Source organism: Oryzias latipes, chromosome 11 (genome assembly GCF_002234675.1).
Source record: "Oryzias latipes chromosome 11, ASM223467v1".
NCBI classification, from domain to species: Eukaryota; Metazoa; Chordata; class Actinopteri; order Beloniformes; family Adrianichthyidae; genus Oryzias; species Oryzias latipes.
The window spans coordinates 16662454-16686027 of NC_019869.2; the positions used below are offsets into that span (position 1 = coordinate 16662454).

Sequence of the window (23574 nt, forward strand, 5' to 3'; positions counted from 1 at the left end):
TCTGCAGCAAAGCAGCAGCTGTTATTGAAAAAGCGAGGTCAGAAAGCATTAATGGTCTGCGCGCACAACTGAAGGAAGCAATTCCGCTTCTTCATTGATGAAAAACAAACGAGAACGAGAAGCCACAAAAGTTTTGACGATAAGACGGCTAAAAGCTCAGTGTGTTTCATGTCACAGAGGGAAGCTGACGGAGGACAGAAGGGGAGTCGTTTTTACACTGAAAAAACTGACATGCTGTTCAACCACAGCTGCATTTCTGGAGGTTCTTACCGAAGTGAGATAAAATAATTTGTGTTTTATTCTATAAAACTAAACGTTCAAATAACGTCTTAAGAGGAATGGAAAAGAATCTGATGAAGATTTAAAAATGTTGATGAAGTTGTTTACAACGTTTTACAGGAAGGTCGCGTTTTGAAATTCTTCAGGCAGTTTAGTCTTTTTTGTGATCGACTGGAATTAAGGTTTTCTTTTCTTTTTCTCAGAAAATTGTGGAAGTCAGGTCACTGTGGAGGAGTCTGAATGAGAAAAGAAGAAAGGAAAAAGAAATGTAAAATATCAAATTTAATAAAAACAATTTATTTAAAGGTTTTGATGTTAGAAACTGCTTAATATTGATGTTTTTATGGAAATGCAAGACAGTTTTAAAACACATTTTTGTAGTTTTCACAGCTTTATAATGAAATAATGGACAATAAAAAGAGTAAATTAAATGTTTTGTTAAAAGAAATGTTAGCTTTTCTTATTAGATAAGTTTGTGTCCTTTTGATCAAATGTCACATTTAACAATGTATTTTCCCTCGAGACATTGATGGCATGTTTGTTACTTTATTTTTATCTATTTATTAGTTTAATTAGGAAAATTAAAGCATGAGCAAATGGAGTTCCCAGCAAAAATATCCTATTAAAAGCTCATTTTGGCGACATGTGAAGCTGTGCGGTTTCTGCGATTGGCTCCTCGGCTCCTCTGTGCTGGGGTGCATTCGTTTGCTTCTTTGTGGGGCCTGGGGGGAGGCAGGTGGAAAACACAGGCAGCTTGCGTGTGTGAGCTTTAAGTGTGCAGCACGAGGCGGCAGAGACCATGTGTCTGACCTTTGACATCCACACGCCAAACAGCACCACCCCACCCCACCCTACTCAAACACGCGCACAAACCCACGCGCCGTCTGTCACCGGCCCCCGACAGGCATGACCGAGGCGGGGTGGGTGGGCAGGCAAAAGGAGGGAGAGTGCGGGAATGGGAAGGGTGGGGAGAATTTTGGAGTATTCCCTCTTGTTTCTCACTTACTCCACTTTTTGTAATTCGCTGACAGTGACCCTGTACACCACCACCACCACCTCCTCCGTCCTTTTCTTTGCTGCTTCACACCACCCCGCTGGCCCTGTCCGTGCTGTAGGACAGACGCATCATCTGCCCAGCGGCCTCTCGTGGCCTCTTATGGAGGGAGCTGAGCGTCTATGTTGAAGGTGGAGGAGTGTTTGCATCCAATTTCTCAGAAATATACTACAACTTCTGGTAACTACAATGGAAATGACCTCACAGAGATGGAAAGCATCTGAGGTGGAGGTGGACGGTGGTCGTGTTTTGCCCACACGGCTGCATGAGTGGAGGAGGTGGGCTTTAAAAGGCTCCATGGCCAGAGGGGGTTAGGGGCAGTTCAGGCATTATACGAAGGAGAGATGGAGGGGGAGGATGGTAACATGTTTTTATTGGGTCTCTCCCTTCGCATGCTGAGAAGATGAACGAGCTTTTCATAATAAAGGTCTTTTTAATACAGTTTAACTAAAACACTTTCACCATTTTGTGTTTGGTGCTGCTGGAGGATTGATTTGGTTTTTTGAGGACCTAACTGTGACGATGTTGATCAGCACCTTGTGTATTAATAGCATCAGTGAATATACCACATCCATCTGTGGAATGATAGGATTTTAATGAGACAATTTGGAATATTTCGCACAGATAACGCCTCATTACAAGCTACAAGTTTGTCTATTTTGCTGTGATCCTGTTTTTGATTTTTAAAACTATATTATTGAAGAAGACATCAATAAACGTGGAACCGGCTAATGATTTTAAATAGTTTTGATTTCACTGAATAGAAAAAAAGCATTTGATTGTGGGCTGCTCAAAGACACAAAAATAAACACTCCTACTGATTGTATCTAGGAGAGTGCTGCCACCCTCTGGTTCCTTTTTGCAACTGCAAACTCAGGTGACAGACAAAAATCACTAAATTGAACTGAAATCAATTTTGGTTTGCGGAAGAATTTTCAGCTCTGATGAATTTTTATGCATAATATTGATATTTAGACTGCGGTTAATTTTCATAAACTATATCATATCCAAAAATATTGAAAAAAGCAATATCATCAAATATCTTGTGCTTCTGTCTTAAATTTTTGTTTTTATATTTTTTTCATCCATTTCATTTTGTTCTACAGTATCTGTGGCATCTCTCCATCCATCCCCCACCCCCTCTCTATCTTCCCTCGCCACACCTTGAACCTCACTTTGACCCCCATGATGAGATTACCGCATGTACACACCACACTTGCGCAGGCTTTATATAGCATTTCCAAGAAACTCTTTTCTTTTGTTTACATTTTCCTGCTCAAACATGGTCTTTATTCCATCATCTTTTGGTATGAGCACATCGGGTTGTCAGAAAGCGGGGGGTCTGCAGGACATTTCTGCCACAAACAAGCAGCAGGACAGAAGACGTCAACTGTGGTTTTATGAGCTCTCCTTTGATTATTTTCACTCGTCTGCTTTTCTATAAGACGCGAAGCATGCGGTGAGTGTGCAATAAATCACACAGCCTCAAATATTAGGCTCCCTCTCACTGTGTCATCGCTGAACTTTGTCCTCTCTAGTTGAGCCGGCGTCACAACATAGATTAGCAATTTATTGGAAAAGTTGTAAGGAAAAATTCTTGGACCGAAGTTTAGGGGGAAGTGTGTGTGTGTGTGTTTGTGTGTGGACAGAGAGGAGTTTACTGGAGATGGTGGTACTGACTAATGTGCTCAGGTAAGCAGTTCCTGCAGTGCGGTTCTTCCTGGACCAATTACTGTTGCAGTCCCAGAGGCAAGCAGGGGAAACAGCCTGGACGGTTTGGAACTTATCTCCCATTCCTCATTCTTCCTCTACCTTTGGGGTCATTACAGTTGGAGCCCAAAGACTAAAGCAGAATTTCAGGTTTATAAGAAGCAGTGCAAACAAAAAACAATTTTTAATTCTTATGGTTTCATATTTAACCCATTGTAGTACAGGGCTTTTTTGAGCTTTTTCTACTTCTTAGCAATTTGCTCTTTTAATTTATCTTTAAATCAGCTTTTGTGCAACTCCAGATTTCTCTAATTATATTACATTATATTACACATTCATTTCATAATGAACTTGAAACTGTCCACTCTATTCTGATTAGTAATATGTTATTTTTTTTCCTGCAAAAATTGAAATCAAACTGTATTTTTATGCTATATAACAATGGTCAAATGTGTAGAGACAATATTAAAATGTATAAATCCAAAATAAAATGCAAAAGAAGTTTGTAAAAATGTATTAAATCAGGCAAAGCTCCACTAAACAATATACAATGTTTCAAAGATTTATTCTAAGCATCACAAATATGTGTCATAGCTCTTGTTATATGTGTTTTAAAACAAATATTTTCAAGCTCAAAACCTTTTTAACCTTAACATTAAACTTTGAAGAAAAACTATACAGATGGGGTCGGTCTCATTCTTTCGTCATTGTAAACAACCAATGTGATTGGCAAACACACCCGTGAGTTCAGAGACTACTGAGGACTAAAATGAGTATAAATCCATTTTAATAGAGAATCAGTTTTTAAAAAAAAAAGAAATCTGTAGTTTTACTCATGAAAGAACAGAGTTTTGATAATTTTGATGACAAAATATCAAAAAATTTAGAAAACCCTTCGGTTGCCAGGTTGCACTGCCCATCCTCATTACAGTCTGGGTTTTTTCAGATAATTAGAGTATTTGCATTTTAAAAATAGGAACCAAATAGTGTGTAAATAAGCTTTTCTTTACTTTGTTCATCTCAATCCAGATGACTCATACATAAACTCTATTTTCCATTTGAGCTTTCTGCTGGACCCTTTTTCATTCTTCTGTGACATTTTTGCATCCACATGCTACAAGAAGCAACCAGCACATCTGAATCAAGTTTCTGATTATTCCATATTTTCATTTTTTGAAATAATTGTTGTCTTTGTGGTATGTTTGTCACGCTGATGTAGCTCTTAAATTAAGATTTTGTTTGATTTACGTAATCTTTTTCTAAAAAATGACCCCCAGGAGATTTAGTTTCATGTTATTTCACATAAGTTTCTACTTATTTGCATTTAGTTTAATTTATTTGTGCTAAAGCACATCCTTTACTGTCTGGGCTTTTTTTTTGTTGTATTTCCTGCACTCCACTGATGTGCATCTGCTTGTGTTTCCTACAGATATCAAGATGGCCAAAGCATCAGGGGAGGAGAAGCCTGGAGTGGACTACCCAGGGGATAGTTCAGGTACAACCACATATCAACCCACTAGATATTTCACTGAGACATTAAGGAGTTCATTCATGAGAATATGCATGAATACAGGATTTTGTTATTCTGTGTATTTTTCCTCAGACTCTGACAGAAACAGCCCTGATGAGCAGGTTGGCATTTCCCTGTTTGTTATTAAAGTCAAGTTAAATCTTTAAATAAATTATGCTGATGCTCCTTAAGGCTTTCATGCAAGAAAAACATTTTGTTTTTTGTCTGACTTTTGAAGATTTTAACAAGTTCTAATTTGAAATTATTTAAATTTTTAGGTTCAGACGATAAAATCCAGCCCCTACAGCCTCTCGCCCTCAACTGGCACCAAGGTGAGCTACAGTCAAAACACATGGCAGTTAAAGTACTGCTTACTAACCAAGTGAAAGTTCTAGTAACTGTCACACATCAGGGTGTGTGAAATGTGTTCTCCCCATTTGACCCATGCCCTTTGGGAGCGGTGAGCTGGAGACACAGTTTGGGAACCATTTAACACCCCACCACCACCCCGCCCCGCCCCCACCCCTCTAACCCCTGAGTGTCAAGCAGGGAGGCTTTGGGTCCCATTTTCTACGTATGTCCATAGATTTGAACTCACAACCTTTCAGTCTTGGGGTGTACACTTTACCAAAAGGCCACATGGCTGGTAAACAGAAATATTTTGAACTAAACCAATCAGTCATGTGTTGGTGATAACCCAGCAGCAGCCTAGTTTTGTTTTTTCACCTTAAATTTGATTTTTTTTTCTAAAAAACTGGAGTTCTTGTATCTTTTTCCTGTGTTGGTCTTTGATGCGGATCCTCATGATGACTATTTATTTACTCTTTATAAATGTTATTACCATGTATCATTTTTTTATGTACTGGTAAATTATTGTTTTTGTAGATTTAAAAAAAAACAGTTTTGTCATAAATGAAGTGGTTTAACATGGAATAATGAGGATTCAAATTCAGTTTAATTCAAAGTTAAACTTTATTTATAAAGCACTTGTTAAACAGCAGTTAAAAAAAGTGGTTTTAGATGTTTAAAAATAAAATTATAAAACACAGAATGCCCTCAACCCTCCTGACCCCTCGTACCCGACAAAATGAAATATAAAATGACACATGAGTAAAACCCAAAGTGTAAATATAAATAAAAAACCAGAATGGAAACCTGGCTTGATGCTGATGTGAGGAAGTGATGATTTGTGGAACTGTCTATCCCAGAGACGGACCGATTCATGATCACAGAGGACATCACCATGAGATACCCCCTAATCAAAGCAAGCAGCCAGAAGTGGAATATCCCACTGCAGTGACCCGTACAACGAGAATAGCTGACCATTGTGTGGAGGATCCACCAATACTGGAGTTAAAACTACTCTAAAATGAGTAAAATACAGAAAAAGTCAAATAAAATAGAAATAAGTAGACCTTAAAGGAAATATAGACACAGTCACAAAATCAAATGATCATGAAAAAAGTATAAAGAGTTAACATTATTTAAATGTTAAAAATATATGTTTCTAAATTTCAGCTAAAAGCCAGATTATTATTTCTATTTTATTTGACTTTTTCTGTATTTTGCACTGTCCATGGAGTGGACCTGGGTTACATTTCACTACTAGTTGTATTTGCTAAATATAACTTTGTATGTGAAAAATAAAAGAATCTTGAATCTTGAGATTACAAAGGTTGGTCTTGAGCCTTCCTGTAAAAACATGAACAGTCCGGGAGGCTGTTCCACAGCCTCACCTTAAGTTTTGGTTCTAACTTTAGGAAGAATGAAGATGACGGTACCAGAGGACCTTAAGGTCTGCAAGGTGCTCATACTGTACTGTACTGTAAAACCATATCAGATAGGTACAACGGTCCAAGACCATGAAAACATTTATAAACCAATAAACAAACTTTAATATCAATCCTGAATCACACAGGGAGCCAATGCAGCAATTTTGAAATGGGTGTAAAGGAGGGCGCAGCTGGTTGTTTTAGAATGCTGAATTGTGAGTTTTAGGAAATGTTGGTGCAGGAGAATCTTCAGGAACTCTGGGTCTCCTGGTAGTTTCTTCAGGTCCACTGATGAGTACAGGGGAAGGGGTGGGGCTTCTTGTGTCCAGAGGGATGGTAAAGTTTTGGTTTTGAGTCTCCATCTATCTTGTAAAAGTTCACTTTGCTGCTTTTTTGTGATAATGGGACCCAGTCTGCTTGGTTTCTTTCATAGCAAAATCTGGAGGCTTCATGTTTGCATCTTTTTTCTTTTAAATCCTTTTGAGAGAAAAAAAAGGTTCCTTTAGTGGTGTCTTTGTTTAATTTTAAAATTATATGAACTCTTGAATTAAAAAATGTTGAATTTATTTGATTGTGTCCGTAACTGGTTTCAGCGACAAATGTAATAAAAACGGTATCCGGCATAAATGGATGTCTGATTCTTCCCCCTCCATCTGTCCTGTGTCACTTTGCTTGCTGCCAAAGTGAAACTGTTGTAGGCAGGATATCACACGGTTTTGTGCTCACCTGCTCTGCAGCGAAGAAAAGGAGCCCGCAGAGAAAAAAGCAGAAAGAAAAGAGGATGTGAATGAGGTGACACTGAGTGACTGACACACAAAGCTCAGAGCTGCTGTGATGGATGAGAAATGACAGGGATGTTTGCAGGTAATGACAGCTGGGGGGTCAGAGGTCAACGCCTGCTGGATTTTTCTGACACCATAAAAGCCAGAAAAATTGACTTGTCCTTTTGGAGAAAGGAAACAATCCAGGAGAGGGTGATAAGCAGCAAGTTCAACATGGATTTGTGAGGAAAATATTCCTCCTCTGAGTCTATTTCTGTGAATTAGAAAGACAAACCTTACACCTTCAACCCAACAGTTCAATTCTTTTGAATAAAGGAGGCAAACCTCAAGTTTTGTGCATCATTAGAACATGTATTTTCCTCCCGGATCCTCTTTAACATCCTCACCGAGGAGGAAGTTATCAAAGCAGTGATGGATGACGGCAGCTGAGTACATCAGCCCCCGAGATCTTAGTGTGTCAGTGTGGAAAGTGATGGAGCATGATCCAGGCATTAATACACTCTTAAAATGACTCTCTGTAAAGGTATATTTGTCTTCTCTCTCAGGGAAAGAGTGAAGAGAGATCTGAGATGACGCACAGCATCGCTCCTCCCGTGCCTCCCTCCCAGCAGCATCAGCAGCAGCAGCAGCACCAGCAGCAGCAGCAGCAGGCTCAGCACCACCACACCCAGCTGATGCTCGCTGGCAGTCAGCTAGCAGGGGTGAGAAATGACACCAAATAAATGCAATGCTATGTACTGTGAACACTGGAAGAACAGTAATCACATAAGAGGAAAGGCAAATTTTAGACTCTGAAAGGTGTGTTATACCCTGTGTGGTTCAGCACGCTGTCTGTTTCTGTTTGTCTGTTTTGTTTACTGGCTGCATGATTTTTTTCCCACTTAAAACACAGTTAATACATTCTAAAAAATTTTTTTACTGGCTATGATTAGATTTATAAATGAAAAAGGACTTTCAAACACAAGCAAGATGCATTTTTTATTTATTTATATGTCAAATCTATGGATTAATTCTGCAATTACCGCCATTTTTTCTTTTCTTTTAGTCAACGGATAAAGCAGTCAGCAGTCATTTGCTGTTTTTGGGCCAAAACCCTGCCTGCCTCCTTTAGGAAAATGGTTCTTCTTGTCGGAGTTTGCTAAATAAAAAAAAAATAACAATATTAGAGTTTTATTGTTTAAGTTGCACCTTTAGTCAGTTTAGTTGTTTAAATGGAAAGACCTGTTAAGAAAGGCAGCAGTCTTCTGTAAATAGAGTTAGGAAAGCGATAATAAAATAATGATGTAATGAATCTGAAATTAACAGGGGAATTTGGCAGTGAGACAAATGTGAAAAACAATTAATTATTTAGGACTGAGCTCAAAATATGACTTTACCTCTCTGTGTGATGTTATAAGGAATAAGTCGAGCCTTTTTGGTTTTCTGTCTTTTTTTTTGCTCATCACAAAGGGCGCTCTGTCCGAATTTCGTCCCTACATAGTGCACAACATAGTGCATACACCGTTTTGTAGTGCTGTCCGAATCTACAGCTCCAAAATCCAGTTACCTGGAAATTTCCCTGAAGTCTCTGCGAAAACGCAGTGTGCATCGATGCGAATATAAGCTACAATTCATTGCATTTGAACGATTTTTCATGTGACAGAAAAAATATTTAAATTTATTTTTTATTAAACATCCAAGTTTTCATGTTCAGAACTCAGCGGATTCATAAATAGTCTTTGTAAAAAGTTTTTTACTTCGGAAAATTTGTGACGTCATATTTGTTGTTTAAAAAACCAAAATGAAATAAACACCTGACTTGAATGTTTTAGGTCTTTATCACTTGAAATATTAAAACTGTTTGTTGACAGCCCCATAATCCATTTCAGATCGTTAGAAATGTCTAAGGAGCTTGGGAAGCTTTCAGATTTTCAGCACCTGCAGTTCACGCTTAAAAGCGAGGGCTAAAGTTGATTTTTATGCAAATAAACATCTTGATTTCAGATGCTTTGATAATAGTAAAAGCACAGATAGAAATTGGGTTTTCTATGAGCTTTTATTAATGTAATTTATCATTATCAAGTTTTTTTAAACCCATTAGGTTTCTTTTTTTTAACGGTTGACTTAGAAGATCAGCATTCAAAAAAGGAAATCTTGAAGACCAAACAAAAATTTAAAAACTTTTTTTCTTGTGACCTAACATACCCACAGAGTAATATGTTCCAACAGACAGAAAGGTTTTTCTCTTAAGTAATAAAAAAAAAAACTTTTTGTGGAAAAACTTCAATTTCCTTTATGTGACAGTGAACCATTGTTGCGTAAAGAAGGTGACGGTTCCTGCTTTCCTGCTCTGGCATGCTGTCTCTTTCTGCTAACAGATTCACAAACACCACTGTTCTGGGAATGCTCTGCTGATATGTTTCCCTTCTCCCCCATCACTCCTTCATCCATCCTTCGTTCTTCTGTCACTTGTGCTCTTCTGCCCATCCCCTGGCACCTGTTCCTCTCATCGCTGCATGTTTACATCCTCATCTCTCCTCCTCGCCTCCTCTTCCTCTGGCTCACTCCCAGCTTGCCGCTCTCCTTCCGGCCCAGCAGCAGCTGCTCCTTCAACAGGCTCAGGCTCAGCTTCTAGCAGCGGCCGTTCAGCAGTCCAACGCCGCCCATGCCGCTCATGCTGCCCAAGCCGCTGCACAGCAGCAAGCCAACCAGCAGCAGCAGAACCAAACGCAATCCCAGCAGCAGCAGCCGACCAAACAGGAACAAGCAGTGCAGGCCGCCCCTCCACAGCTGGCCCTCTCACAGCCGATCCAGCTCACAGCACAGGTACGATCAGCAGATATAAAGTTCCCGGAAGCGTTTTTTTTTTTTATCTATCTGTTCCTTAAATTATAAGCTCTTCATCGAGACTTTGTGTTGCAGGACATCCAGCAGCTGCTGCAGCTCCAGCAGCTGGTTTTGATGCCTGGTCATCCCCTCCAGTCTCCTGCCCAGTTCCTCCTGTCGCAGCCAACGCAGGCTCAGCAGCAACAGCAGGGTGAGGAAGCAGCCGCTGCAGCACAGCAACCTTAAAGTCCCACTCTGAAAAGTGTTCCCAGTGGTCTTTCAATTATGATTATGCTGTTTTTAGCCCCAAAAAAAAACCTGTGTCGTTTTCTTGACAGAGTTTCTGCAGAACGGCAGGAGATCATTAAAAAGTTGCCTCTGTTTGTGGGCAGGACAGTTGGCATGGAGAAACCCGCCCCCCCTTCCCCTCCCTGTTACGGAGAGCTCAGACTAAGGAGCTTTTAGCCGGCGGAGTATAGTTCAACGTCACCAATACGCTCAATTTATTCATCTGCTCCTGGTTCTCGACGATTTGAATAAAGAAATATAATTTTTGGCTTAATTTTTTTAATATTTTATCCAAGAACACTCTTTTTATCGGAGTGGGTCTTTAACTATATGCCTGCATTCTCTGTTCATGTCTGCAAAATTACAAAATGTGATTTCCAAATGAAAGCAAGAGAACATTCAATGATTCTTACATTCTATTATATTTTCTAATTTTCTCAAAAACTATTTAGTTTGTTAACAGAATATTTTTTAACCACAAATCAATAATTAAAGTGTCGGACAACTCAAAACAAGACACATAAATTAGACATTTCTAAACATCCTTGTACCTGAGCAAAAGTATTTAAAAAAGTATTGCATTGGTTTGAAAAAAGTACATCATGACATAAATGTTAATAAATGCAACAAACACTCGTGTGAAAATGTTGGTTTAAAATCAGTTTTACTAATGACAATCATTGAGAACGGTGAATGCTGGAATTTTAGAGCATTTTTAAGTTTATAAAATTTCTGCTTTCAGCAAAACTGTGATGTAGACGCTTTCATCTGCCTCCACTGAAATGAGCTGAACTTTTAACTTTTAACCAGTTGCTTTTCCTTTCCCAGGTTTGCTTTCAACTCCCAATCTGATCCAGCTACCTCAGCAAAGCGCCGGGGGACTGATAACAACCCCCCCTCGAATGGGACTCCAAGCACAGGTGGGAAATCTCCGCATGGGGAAAAAGAAGGGATAGGACTTGTAGAAAATCTATGCTATGTTTTTCTTCGTGTTTTTTTTTTTTTTGTTTCTATATAGCTGAGGGAGAAATTTAATTTTTGACCCGATAAATCTAGCTGATTGTATCAGTTGGAACCATATTAAGCATTCAGTTATTCATGTCTTTGACTACAATGCTTGAAATAAATCCATCAATCAAAAATCCCCCCTGCAAGCATCTGGGAACCACGTAAGCATACATGTAAATGTAAATAGTATAAGAATTCAGAAGGTCATTAATTTGTATGGTAAAGGATTTAATCCGGGTGGAGTTTAGGTTAAAGTGAATATTTTCTGCAGAGAGATAAGATCAGCGATGTGGGCAGCAGCGGCAGCAGCGGGAGCGCTGCACTTCCTGGCGGAAGCAGCAGCGTTGTGACATCTGCTGGAGCCACCTCTGCCTCCAGCAGTGCCATGGCCGCCTCCTTATCCTCCAGCCTGACCCCAGCAGGTCAGGGGGCCCACATGGGTGAAGAGCCCAGCGACCTAGAGGAGCTGGAGCAGTTCGCCCGGACCTTCAAACAACGACGCATAAAGCTGGGATTCACGCAGGTGGAGCACCGATGAGTGGAGAAGGAGGTTGGGGTGGGGGTTTGACCTTTGTTGTGATTACTCTAAATTTCTCTGCTCACCAGGGTGACGTTGGCGTGGCCATGGGGAAGCTGTATGGCAACGACTTCAGCCAGACCACCATCTCCCGTTTTGAAGCTCTCAACCTGAGCTTTAAGAACATGTGCAAGCTGAAGCCGCTGCTGGAGAAATGGCTGAGTGACGCAGGTGAGCTCCTGGCTGGAGGAGCAGAGGTTACACAGTGATCCTTTGATTTAAAGATGTCCTGATCCTTTTTAAAAGAGAGCAATACTGGGTTTAAATCCTAAAAAATACTTATATTTTTGATTTAAGTAAACCGGAACTCCTGGGTGGTTATGGGGTGCTCGTCTGGGGCTGTGGGCGTCGTTCTCCGGTGGGGCCCTGCGTTGGGCTCTCCCGGCGCAGCGGGGGGGCTGCTTTCCTGGTTGGGCTGGGGCAGCGCTCTCTTTCCCTCTGCGCCTCCCTGCTCTCTGGCTCTGGGGGCCTCGCGGCGGTCCTGCTGGCCCTGGCCTGGGTGGCGGTCTTGGTCGCCCGGGGGGCGGTTGTTCCCTGCCTGTTCCCGTGTGGCGTTGGGGGGATTCCGGCTGCCGCTGCTGCTGCGGCGGGGGTCTGGGTGTGGGGGTGGCTGGGCGCTCCTCCTCCTTCTTTTCACATTCCACCATCCATTTTAGAAAAACATAAACACTCACCTGAACACAGGCGTTAGCTCACCTTTGCACTAATAGTTTGCATGATTGAATGAATGAAAGATTTCACACTAGTTGGTTTAAAGGCATAGGTATGCGTTTGTGAACACTATCTGTTTTGTGTACATGTTGACATGTGGACATTTTTGCAGCTAGCAGGTGTGTTGATAACATTTGAGTGTGTGTGGACAGGCCCCGCCCTTTTTGTACTACATTTGAACTGTACCGTAATGATAAACAATCAGTAAACCTGTCTGCTCTATGCTGCTTCATGGTCTTACCCCCCCCTCTCACTATCACCCTCCCCTCTCTAACATCCCTCTCTCTTCTTCCCTCCTTTCCTTTTCCGTCCGGTCCAACACCAAAGATTTTCAAACATGGTTGAAATTAATAAAGTTTGGCCTCAATTACAAAAGGGGTTTATTCAGACATACCTTTGGTTTGTCTGAAGATTAATAACCCCTGTTGTTAAAGTAAAATATGTCCAACACAAGAGGCCCTCAGCTCTCATCTGCCTGCCTAGCTGTTGGACAGGACAAGTTAAAAAAGAGAGAAAAAAAAAAGTAAACTAAACATTAATTTACTTATTTCCACTAAGCAGTGAAATGGTCTTACTTGTATGCATCTTTTGAAAGCTCTATAAAAAATGATGCCTTCATGATCCTTTAAATCTACAAAACTTACCTGTACTTACATTTTTAGACCTTTTATTTATAAAATCAGTTTCAAATAATTCCTGCACAGTTAGAGATTTTCTTTTGTATTTCTGTCATGCAGAAACGGTGCCCATCTTACACCCCAGTCTAGGGGATTGTAAAAAGATGTAACATGAAGGCAACAAAATCAAATGAAATGCCCTAACGACTCACCCAGAGTCCCAAGAATGAGAGTAATCTGAGATTTATGTACAGAAAAAAAAAAGATTTACACAAAAATAACCCAATTATAAGTACCAAAACTTGTATAAACAGTGAAGAGAGTTTAGTTCTATTACTGGCAACTGGGGGGAGGGGGTTATCTTAAAGAAGATGTTCTGTATTTAAATGTTGCCCTGGTAATCCTCACTCAGTTAGGTGCTCTGGACAATTAGGCACAAATCTGCAAAGATGGCAGAAGAAAAGAAAAACAGAAAACCTCCAGCTCAGAAGATATATAAGAAAACAAAAACGGAAAATACAAACCAAAAGTAGAAAACAACAGAAATAGGGCAATGTAACAGCCCATGACTTTCTGATCACCCCTCATTTCTCCTCGGTCCTCCTCACTCCACCCGCCGGTTGTTTTTCTTCACATCTTTTCACTCCTCTACTTTTCTTGCAGAAACGATGGCCGTGGACAGCATGCTGCCAAGTCCCTCCTCCCTCTCCTCTCCCTTGATGGGCATGGAGGGTCTGCCAGGACGGCGCCGGAAGAAACGCACCAGCATCGAGACCAATGTCCGAGTGATCCTAGAGCGCAACTTCAGCACGGTACGCACTCTGAGAGGCCTGCCAGAAAAACAAAAGACTCACGTGGAAAAACTACATGGATGTTTTGGTCTTTCTAAAAAAGGCTTCAGCTTGATGAAGTCATAAGACAACAGTAAACGACTTTAAATACCAGCAATGGGTATGTTAGGGTGAACATTTACTGACTTTTTTTCCCTCAGAACCAGAAGCCCACGTCAGAGGAAATCCTGCTGATGGCTGAGCAGCTCAACATGGAGAAGGAGGTGATTCGCGTTTGGTTCTGCAACCGTAGACAGAAGGAAAAGCGCATCAACCCGTCCAGCAGCACCACCCCTCCTCTACCCAGCCAGACTTCACCTGTCGTGACGCACAAAGCCCCCTGCTACAGCCCACACATGGTACCACCCTCCAGCATGAATACCCTTCCACCGCTTTGAGTCTAAATTGTGTTATTTCAGACATTGACCTGATATTTTGTTTGATGCCAGATGGAATTTCTCTCTGTCCTCTTATTCCATGTCTAGATATCGAGTCAGGGTCTGTCCCAGGTCACCACCAGCCTCAGCACAACAGGTGAGCAGTAATTACTTTGTTTCTCAGTTTTGAACCCAAAGCTTGGTGAGGGAAAGATTGAACTGCTCCTGACATATTTACAAGACACCGATCTGTCCGTGTTGTTATTGACTTCTGTTGATTTGATGAAACACTGAGGAGTCATCACTTAAAAAATGATTTCTGCGACAGAAAGTGAGAAGTAGAAAACAATGAAGCTTTATTGACATCACGGTGGCAGTGCAGCAGCTGTTTGCCTCAATGACTCATCTTGGTGATATATAGACTGGGGCTACAGCCTGAGCTGTCCCAGACATCACAAACGTGACAAATGACCTGACAGGTAACAAACACAGCTGAAAATGTATTGGTCTGTTGGGTCAACGCCAAAGAAGCTACAACTTTCATGGAGTCGGATGCCGAGTGGATCCAGACGGCAGAGAAAGACCAGACTTGTTCACTAATGATGACTCTTTGGTCCCGGCGACAGCCCACTGACAAATCTTCATCCGTCTGCTTCTACTCTCAGGCGCCAGCCCCTCACCTTCAGCATCCTGCCCCATGACTCCGGTCAGCTCCGCCACCATCTCCTCTTCTGCAACTCCGCCTCCTCATAGCACAGCCAGCCCGGCCCCACCCAACTTTGGGAGCTCAGGGCTCAACACTGGGTGAGTCAGTAATGATACACAGAGAAGAAAAATTAAATCTAGGAGATTAATCATTTAAAGATCAAGTTAGGCTTTATAAAAATAAACGTATATTTAAAAACTAAAATGTAATTTCAAGTTTTTATTAAAGACCCCTTCCGATGACAATTGCGTTTTTGATGTTTTTAACGTGTTCTTATAGAATTTTTCTGATGATGGAGGAAATATATAAATAAAATTAAGATTAAAATTGCATTTCTGAGTATTTTTTTATTCAAAGTGTTGTAAATCTGGAACAGCTAAAATGCTGTTTGAAAAGACTTCTAGTTGTCACATAGAAAATACAATTGGAGTACCAGAAGCTCCCTGCTCCTCTTTTTTTTTATGCATCCACTTGCAGACAAATAAATCCATGTACGTCTTTGTTTTTCCTGTCTGAGCTGACATCTGGATCCAAACTGTACACCTGGATAGCTCTGATATTGCTCACCATTTTTGTTCCACCAATAATGTTAGGTTGGGGTTGTGAGAGGCCGTAGGCTAGAAGGAAAGCATATAAACCGATGGATAACGGTAAGTGGGGGCAGGTTTACTTCAGCCAATAGTCTTACCTACAACTCAGAAGCAAATTTTAAATGAACTTCTGCCGCTCTGTAGAAACTATATCCTGGAAAACAACACAACATAATCTTCATTAAAAGACCATGGATGAAAAGATGATTGAAGTGGGACATTAATCATTTTAAGGACATGTAAAAAGAATATCTTTTAAGGATATGTTCCGCATTAAATTATTTTGTTCCCTTTGCGTTTCTTTGTCTGACATTATTTGACCTGCAAACCGTCTCCCTTCATGTGTGAATGTCTGTGTGTGTTTGCGTTTGTGTGAATGTGTTGTCCATCCACATTTCAGGAACACAATGATGGGAGTAAGCACAGGGATGAACCAGGCCCTCATTGGCAGTAATCCCCTGGCTACCATGCAAGGTGTGTGTTCAATCTGGCCACCATCGGGTATTCGTGTCTCCATTTCTAAAGACCCCTCCCTGTTTCACCCTCTATCCCCTCTGTACCCCCACCCCCCTGCAAAGTCTTAGATGACTGGAGCACATAGCAAACCCTGGCCCTCCGTCAGCACAAACTTTTGGAATTGCTTAGAATGGTGAAAGATTTCAATTTCATTCTCATACAATGGCGTGCTATTATCACAGGCTGACAAGGGGCCCCCTTATGGCAAAGCTTAAGAGGCAAAGTCATCTTACCGTAAATTTGAGCAGACACAATCCCACCTTTCACAATATCAGGAGCTGCTGGCTAAAGAACTAGTTTTCACTGGAAACGGTCCTTTTTTGAGCGAGATGATGTGCTGCCAAATCAATTAAGCATCACAAGTGAGCTCCGCTTTGAATCCGTCATGTGTTTCCATCTGCCTATAGCGCCAATTCACATCTTTTCTGGCGCTCTGTTCAGCATTATTCAGAGGCGCCGTCCTCCAGGCCATGTGTTGATGAGAAGGATGCAGCCTGTTATGGAAACTGCAGTGCTGGCACTGTGGGCTCTCACACAACTTTTAGGCTGGAGGAGGGAAGAACGAGGAGCTTCAGTGAAAGAGGGAGTTGAAATGAAGTATTTACAAGAGAGGAGCCCAGGTTTGGCTCTCTCTGGGGCCACACACGAGCTGAATGCTTGCCCTCATGGCAGTGTAATGGATAAAAGTGTTTACCGTTACACTGAATTTAAAACCTCACAGGTGTCGCTCTGTTGGAGTAGAGTGTCAACCCACTGAGAGCTAATCTGATTTCTTAGAGTCATAGAAACAAGATTTTAAAAACAGTTATGGTATTTTTTTAAGTTATTGGGACCATACAACCTTAATAAAATATCACATTTATATCTATTTTTTTTCTTTTTGCCTTAATGTGAAACTGTTAAGCTTTTATATATTATGGATTAATTAGACAAAGATGGATGACTTTTCATTATTTGAATTTACTCCGAAAATAAGGATAAAATGAATGTTATTCGTAATGTCACATTACAGTCTGATATTTACTTTTAAACCCCAGTAAAGGTTTCCCTGGACTATAAACATTTTATTAGCCTTCACCAGTCCATCACATGACCATGGGGAAGACTAATAAAAAAAAAGTAAAAGACAGTCATTGACGACCTGATCAAGGAAGATAGAACAGATCATTGCTGAAGAAGCGGGCTGTTCACCGAGTGCTGCATCCAAACACATTACGGAATTTCCCTTAGAAGGTCTTGAAACAAAGCTCTTTGAGGACTTTGAGGAAGATTTAAAAGGAGGAGTATCCTAGAAATGCACTACAAATGTTACTTTCCTTGTACCAAATCACTCTTGAACCAAAGACAAAATCAGAGGGATCTTATCTGGACTAGGGACCAAAATAACTGCAATGATCTTCGATGATCCAAAGTCCTTCTGTCAGATGAAAGTCATTTTTTTTGCATTTCATTTGGAAAGTTGCTTGAAATCCAATGTGAAGTTTCCGCAGTTTGTGGTGGTTTGAGGAACAGTATCAGCTGCTGCATTTAGTACGAAATGCAATGTCAGGTTTAAAAATACAGCAAGCACCTGCTGGTTTAGGGGGAATTGCATTCCTCACCAGGACTACATCCCATAAGGAATCTGTTTAGAGGACAATGCCAGACAACAGACCCAACATGGCAGATGAGCTGAATGTCCCCATCAGAATAACCTGGGCTTCCATGAAACCTCAGGATCGACACAGACAAATTTCCTTCCTTCCTTCCTTCACACGGTCATACTTCTCAGTTGTAAACGTCTGTTTTTTTAGCTGCAGATTAGTTTGCTTGCAAGTTTTGGGTTTGTTCTTCATCTTTAGAGGAGTTAAAGGTCTACATTTAGACACTTGACCATCGTTGTCATTCTAAATCTTTAATCCTCTGCTCTTTCTCTGTTGTTGCTTCTTCATCTCCTCCACCTGACCAGCGCTGGCAGCCAGCGGCGGGCAGCTGTCTCTCTCCAGCCTTGAAGGGGGTCAAGGTCACATCCTTCTGGGAGGACCTGGGGGCCCCACTGTTTCCTCTTCTCTTCGTCCCTCTCTCTTCCTCAACCGCCCTGGCCTCCTGCCTATGGTCACCTCCATGGCGACAACCTCCACACCCACCATGGGGTTGGTCAGCAGCAGCGCCGGCAGTGGGTGTGGCCTGAGGCCCTCTTTTTGCCAGTCTCCGCCCACTGGCACCAGCAACCTCATGAGCCCCAGTTTGTGCCAAGAGGAGTCAGTGTCCCCTTGTTCAAGCCCCGCCTCTTTCTGTTCCTTCAGCGAAGCTTCGCCACCCACTTTGGGCGGGACCATGGCCGACTGATCGCTGAGTGGCACCCAAAGAGCCTTCTCCGAGCTGGATGAGGAGGAGGAGGAAGAAGAGCATCAATGACGCTTTAAGAATCTAAATCTACAACCTCGCCTTTTAACCAAAGCCATCTCTCTGTCTGCTTCTCCCTGGTTTCGCCTCTCTCTGTGCTCCTCACCACTGAAGTCTTCTGAAGCCAAAAATTGTACACAGACCGATGAGGGGGATGGAGAGGAGAGAGGAGAACTGGAGAAGATAGAGAGAACTGCTGGGCAAGGGGGACGGACGGACTTGAAAACCAAATAATTAACTACAGTTGGAGAAGCGGCACTGAAACGCATTTTTGCCTAACAGAAAAAAAACGGATGACTTGCTTTTAGAGGCTGCAGACAACAGAGGAAAAAAAACGATGAGGTCAGGGATGAAGACTGTGTGTGAGAAACAGGAGGCGAGGAAAAGACTGACGTGAGCCTGGATAGTCATATGATGCTTGAGAGGAGGATGCCTGATAGGAACACACACTTGTTTGATGTAAACCAAAATCTCCAAGATACCAAAAAACTAAAAACCAAAAAAAGACAACAAACGGAGAGAAAAGCTTTAGTTCCAAAAGACTTTTACTTGTGATCTGTCCAGCTTTCATTCATTGTCATTTCATCTAGGATTGATTTTTTCCATTTTTTTAGTCCAAGACTTGCATCTATTTTTCTATTGTTTTGTACTCATCTTTCATAGGACGCTTAGTCTGTTACACCTGAACCCAGGATATCTACCTCCCTGTCTTAGCCACTTGAGACTGATCGTCCAACTTTACAGCGGCGGATCAGTTGACCTCTATAATGACAGCCCACATTAAACAAAGTAACCTAAAAACTATCTCCTAGGGGGGTCGGTGTCATTAATCCCAGGTAAACATTTAAACATTTGGGGGTTTGTCGTTTTTTTGTTCAAATGAAGGAATTCTTAACCAAATATTCATCTTCAGCATTCATCTAATGTCTGGAAACCAAAGTATGGACTCACACCAAAGGCAAAGAATTATGCTTTCTTTTGCATTGTTTCCCGTCTTTGATTTGTTACCACTCAACATCACGCCATCTTCCAGACCGCTCATCTTCTCCCACCAGACAGTCACTCTCGGATACCAAAGCCTAACCTCTGGCAGCGTTGTCTCTGGATTCGCCTGGAGACGAGTGTCCAGACAAACCTCAGCAGTGTCAAAGGAGAAACATACACACACGTCTTGCAAGCTTAACAAAGACCAAAAAAAAAAAAAAAAAAAAAAAAAGAACAAAAGGAGGAGGTGAAACACTGACGTTCCCCAAACTGCCCCCAAACCCTGCCCTCCCTGCATTCCTCCCATCTGCCCCTCTCCTTTGTCTCCAAAGATCACATCAAAAGGCCAAAAGAGATGAGGAGGAGAAGGAGTAGCGGTCAGGAGCAGAGGAGCCAACGGTTGGAATAAGCCTCCGGGAGGGGGGGAAAGCAGGACAAAAGAAGGGGAGAGGCAGGAGCGCTTGAAGCAGCGGACCAAAAAAAACCAAAAAGTCACTCAAAACCAAAAGCTACTTTAACTGCTACTAGTTACTGTATGAATGATTAAACTGTAAGCAAACCAAATACAAACAAAGAGGGGGAGGGAGCTAGGGAGAAAAGGGGTGAGTAAAGCCCTGTCTGTCCGTATTTATCTGTGATTGCCGTCCTCGTGTCAACAGACAGAAACGCTCCCTCCTTCCCTCCCTCTGCCGACAGCTTTCCTCTCACTTTCCTTTCCTGGACAGATGGAGTAAGGAATAACCTCAACAAACTGACTTAAGAATATATAGATTTTGATTTTTTTTTTATTTCCATTGTGCGTCTGTTCCTGATGTCTGGGTTCGTCTCATTGGTTTTTGCTTTTAACGGAGAATGGGACGTTTTCCCATGGTGTCTCTTTGATTGTGCTCCAGGTTTTTAACTTTTGATTTGCGCTAACAAAATGTAAAAATGTAGCTTCCATGAGAGAAAAAGATTTTTTTTTAAACTCATCAGTTTGTTCAGAATGTTTAACATTACAAAGCCAAAACTTAAAACCAAAATCTTTTTTTTTTTTGGTACAAACCAAATACAGCAACCTGTTGACCAATGCACAAGCTGTGTGTCAGACTGCGTTCCTGCATGAGTGCCGAGATTAATCCTCCACAGACGAAGCCAACGGGACACAAAATCCCTGCTTTCACCATCACACTGATCTCTCCTCTGTTTGACCCCTTTAGCTCCCATCACTCTCATTTGGATCAGATCAGATAAAAAAAAGTTGGAACTTAAATCTAAAAATGGAAACACTTGCAATTCTTGGAACATCTTCAGCCGCCTGACTGACGATGAAAACCAGCGTGTTTTATCGCAAATGTCCCACTTCTAAAGTTAACTTTTGGGAGAGACGATCGGAGGGATTGGAAGAGACGTGAAAGCAAAACCAGCAACAAGCTTTAAGGCAAACTTTACACCATAAAACATGTTCATCCGCTCATGTTTTATCCGTTCATGATGGTTTGAGAACCCAAAGCTTTAAAACTCTTCACAGGCTCCTTGTTGGGTAAAAAACTTGTATTTATTGTGTGAGCAAGGTGTGTGCTTGATGTGGAATATTATGTCTATAATGTCTCTAACCTTATTTATTTATTGATTCTTATTTATGTATTTATGGATTCTATTTAAGTCCTCTTTGTACTAGCTTTTCAGGGGTAATAGTGAGGCAGGAAGGTGGTCTTGAGTTCAAGGCGAGAAGATCTCAGACGAATGTTGCAGAGCAAACCCAAACCTAACGACTGTTGAAACAGGAGACGGGGAGATAGGAGGTGGGAAAACCGCGGTGGAGGAACTTCTCATTATCAGGTTCAGGTTTCTTCAGACTTTCATGTCACCTTTACTCACCCCTCATGTAAAAACGGATCAATACTTCTGTTTCCATATAAAGAGTTTATAGTTTTCTCACCAGGTTATGGTTAAGGTTTCCAACCCCCAGCGGTCACCAAGTTAACAACAAAGAAAAGAAAAAAAATCACCAACTATTGAAGTTTTTGTTTTTTTAAACTTTCTTTAGTTCTTTTGAAATTAAACAAAGTCAAAAGAAGACTAGCTGTTATTTTAGCATGTTAGACTCAGTTTTACATGGCTTTTTGGCCAAGATGTAGTTGCCTGAAAAGTTTTATTGAAACCCAAAGCAAGTTATCTTTTCCAGATGTGTCATCAACATTGACTGTATGTGAGAACTGGACTGAGTGAGTGTGATGTCACCCTTAGAAAAGGACTTACTTACAGCTCCAATGAATCAAAGTCAATTCAGTCAGCATATTTTCATAACCTGAACGCCTGCATGTTGGAACCAGACAATGTCAGTAAGTAGTTATTGAGCGGAGTCGGCCTGAGTTAACATTTTAATGGCAACCATTCTCACCAATCAGGGGTGAGCTTGTTGGAAGTCCACACCCCTAGTAATTCAAAGCGGGCTCGGGAGAATCTGTCAATCAAATGCTTTGAACCTATTTTAATTGAGGCGTCTTGGTCATTTTAAAACTTTAATTTAAAAAAATTGGGATTAACGGGATTTTAAAAAGTTAGCAGATCGAGAATGGTTATTCTGAGAAGAAGAAGACTGTTTCCACAAAGAAGTCTATGGGATTTTGGCTTCTCAGAACCCGCAGGTATTTCCTGTTTGGAACACCATGGGGGAGGGGTCACTCAGTCCAGTTCGCATATACAGTCAATGGTTGTCACCTGTGTCATCGAGTCGAGCCTCGTTCACTCCATACAATAATGCATTTGATTTGATCTAAACTTTTCCTTTTCCTCCTCTGTAAGTTTTCCCCCTTTTCGTCTCCTCATTGCGCTTCATTCTCTCCGTCTTAATGGAGGGCCGGGGGGGGCTGGACACATACCTCTGATCCTCTGATGAAAAACCAAATAGAGTCTCAAGCTTTAATGAAGAAAGACAAAACACAGAATACATCATTTGTCTGAACTCAGGAGTGAGGGGTGTGAAGCTAGCCCTTGCAAGAATTTCATGAACCGCTTGTTCCAATGGCTTTAACCTCCATGTTTGGGGGTGTTGGGGGTGTTGCTCTTTTTGTGTACTCATCATTGCTGTTGAAGGGAGAAAAACAGAATCCTGTTTACCAGATTGGACGTGGTGTTTTCAGCGAGTCGCTCAGCACTCGGATGTGTTCCAGGTTCACTGTGGGGACTGAAAAAAACAAAAAAAAACAACGGAGCGGTGGTCAAATTAAACGCAACCTATATTTCCTGCGTTGGCGTTGTTTGCTCCCACTGCAGTGCAGCTCCGTCTGTATGTGTGCCTGTGCAGCCTGTGGTGGACCCCGATTGATACCAAAGCTAAACCTGCCACAGCGGGACGCTACACTACAAACACAACTCACACACTCAGTCATTCCATGTGTATATAAGCATTCAGGGTTCTTGTTCACACTGATAGTGACATCCAGCACCTGGGTTTAATGTAGATAAACGGCCACACATAACAGCACTTCAGACATTGGCAGCTTTTTAATGAAGTTCTTCTGTGGCTGTGAAATTTTCTGAACCTCTCATGTCACCTGGAAACATAAGAGACTTCTTTTGGCCTTGATGAAAACAAAAAAATTCCTGTTAGCAGAAAGAGGGGAAAAAATAAAGGAATAACTTCAGGCAGGATTGTTCGGCCCTCGTTGTCGTGGATTTATCAAGGAGAAAGTTTAAAAGAAAACCTTTTCCTTTCTATTTTTTCTACAATGCAGCTTAAATCCAAAGGTTAAAAGGACAAGATAGATTTTACTGCTAAAGAAGAAGAAAAAATAACCTCAACAGTGAAAAACCAAAGAGCTCCACTGTAGCTTCTCACGTTGATTTCTGCGCATCGAACAACCTCGACGATTTTATGATGTAAACTCCAGAAGTGTTCTTTAATATAACTTAACGAGGACAGAGATGAACAGAAGACCACTCCGTGAATTCAAGGATCTGCTTTAATGATTTGGGTTTTTTTTTAAAGAAAGGGGATGGGGGGGGCGGGATCTGTGTTCTGTTTTAAAGTATGCTTATGCTGTTTTCTGAGCTCAAGGCTTTTTCTGTCTGAGTTTTACCCGAAACTT

At 41.4% G+C, this 23574-nt stretch overlaps 1 protein-coding gene across 1 annotated transcript in view; it reads left to right on the forward strand.

Annotated features, from left to right (window-relative positions):
- Nucleotides 1-23098, forward strand: part of LOC101156340 (POU domain, class 2, transcription factor 1) — a 62333-nt gene extending 39235 nt beyond the window's left edge. The window contains exons 2-16 of the mRNA XM_011481010.3: nucleotides 4473-4538; nucleotides 4647-4675; nucleotides 4832-4885; nucleotides 7653-7808; nucleotides 9658-9912; nucleotides 10009-10123; nucleotides 11029-11120; nucleotides 11480-11731; nucleotides 11815-11956; nucleotides 13777-13925; nucleotides 14105-14302; nucleotides 14429-14477; nucleotides 14986-15124; nucleotides 16017-16090; nucleotides 18081-23098. Coding sequence (XP_011479312.1) covers nucleotides 4473-4538; nucleotides 4647-4675; nucleotides 4832-4885; nucleotides 7653-7808; nucleotides 9658-9912; nucleotides 10009-10123; nucleotides 11029-11120; nucleotides 11480-11731; nucleotides 11815-11956; nucleotides 13777-13925; nucleotides 14105-14302; nucleotides 14429-14477; nucleotides 14986-15124; nucleotides 16017-16090; nucleotides 18081-18460 — 2150 coding nt within the window. The 3' untranslated portion in view covers nucleotides 18461-23098. The remainder of the gene's footprint in view (nucleotides 1-4472; nucleotides 4539-4646; nucleotides 4676-4831; nucleotides 4886-7652; nucleotides 7809-9657; nucleotides 9913-10008; nucleotides 10124-11028; nucleotides 11121-11479; nucleotides 11732-11814; nucleotides 11957-13776; nucleotides 13926-14104; nucleotides 14303-14428; nucleotides 14478-14985; nucleotides 15125-16016; nucleotides 16091-18080) is intronic.
- The last annotated feature ends 476 nt before the right edge of the window (nucleotides 23099-23574 follow it).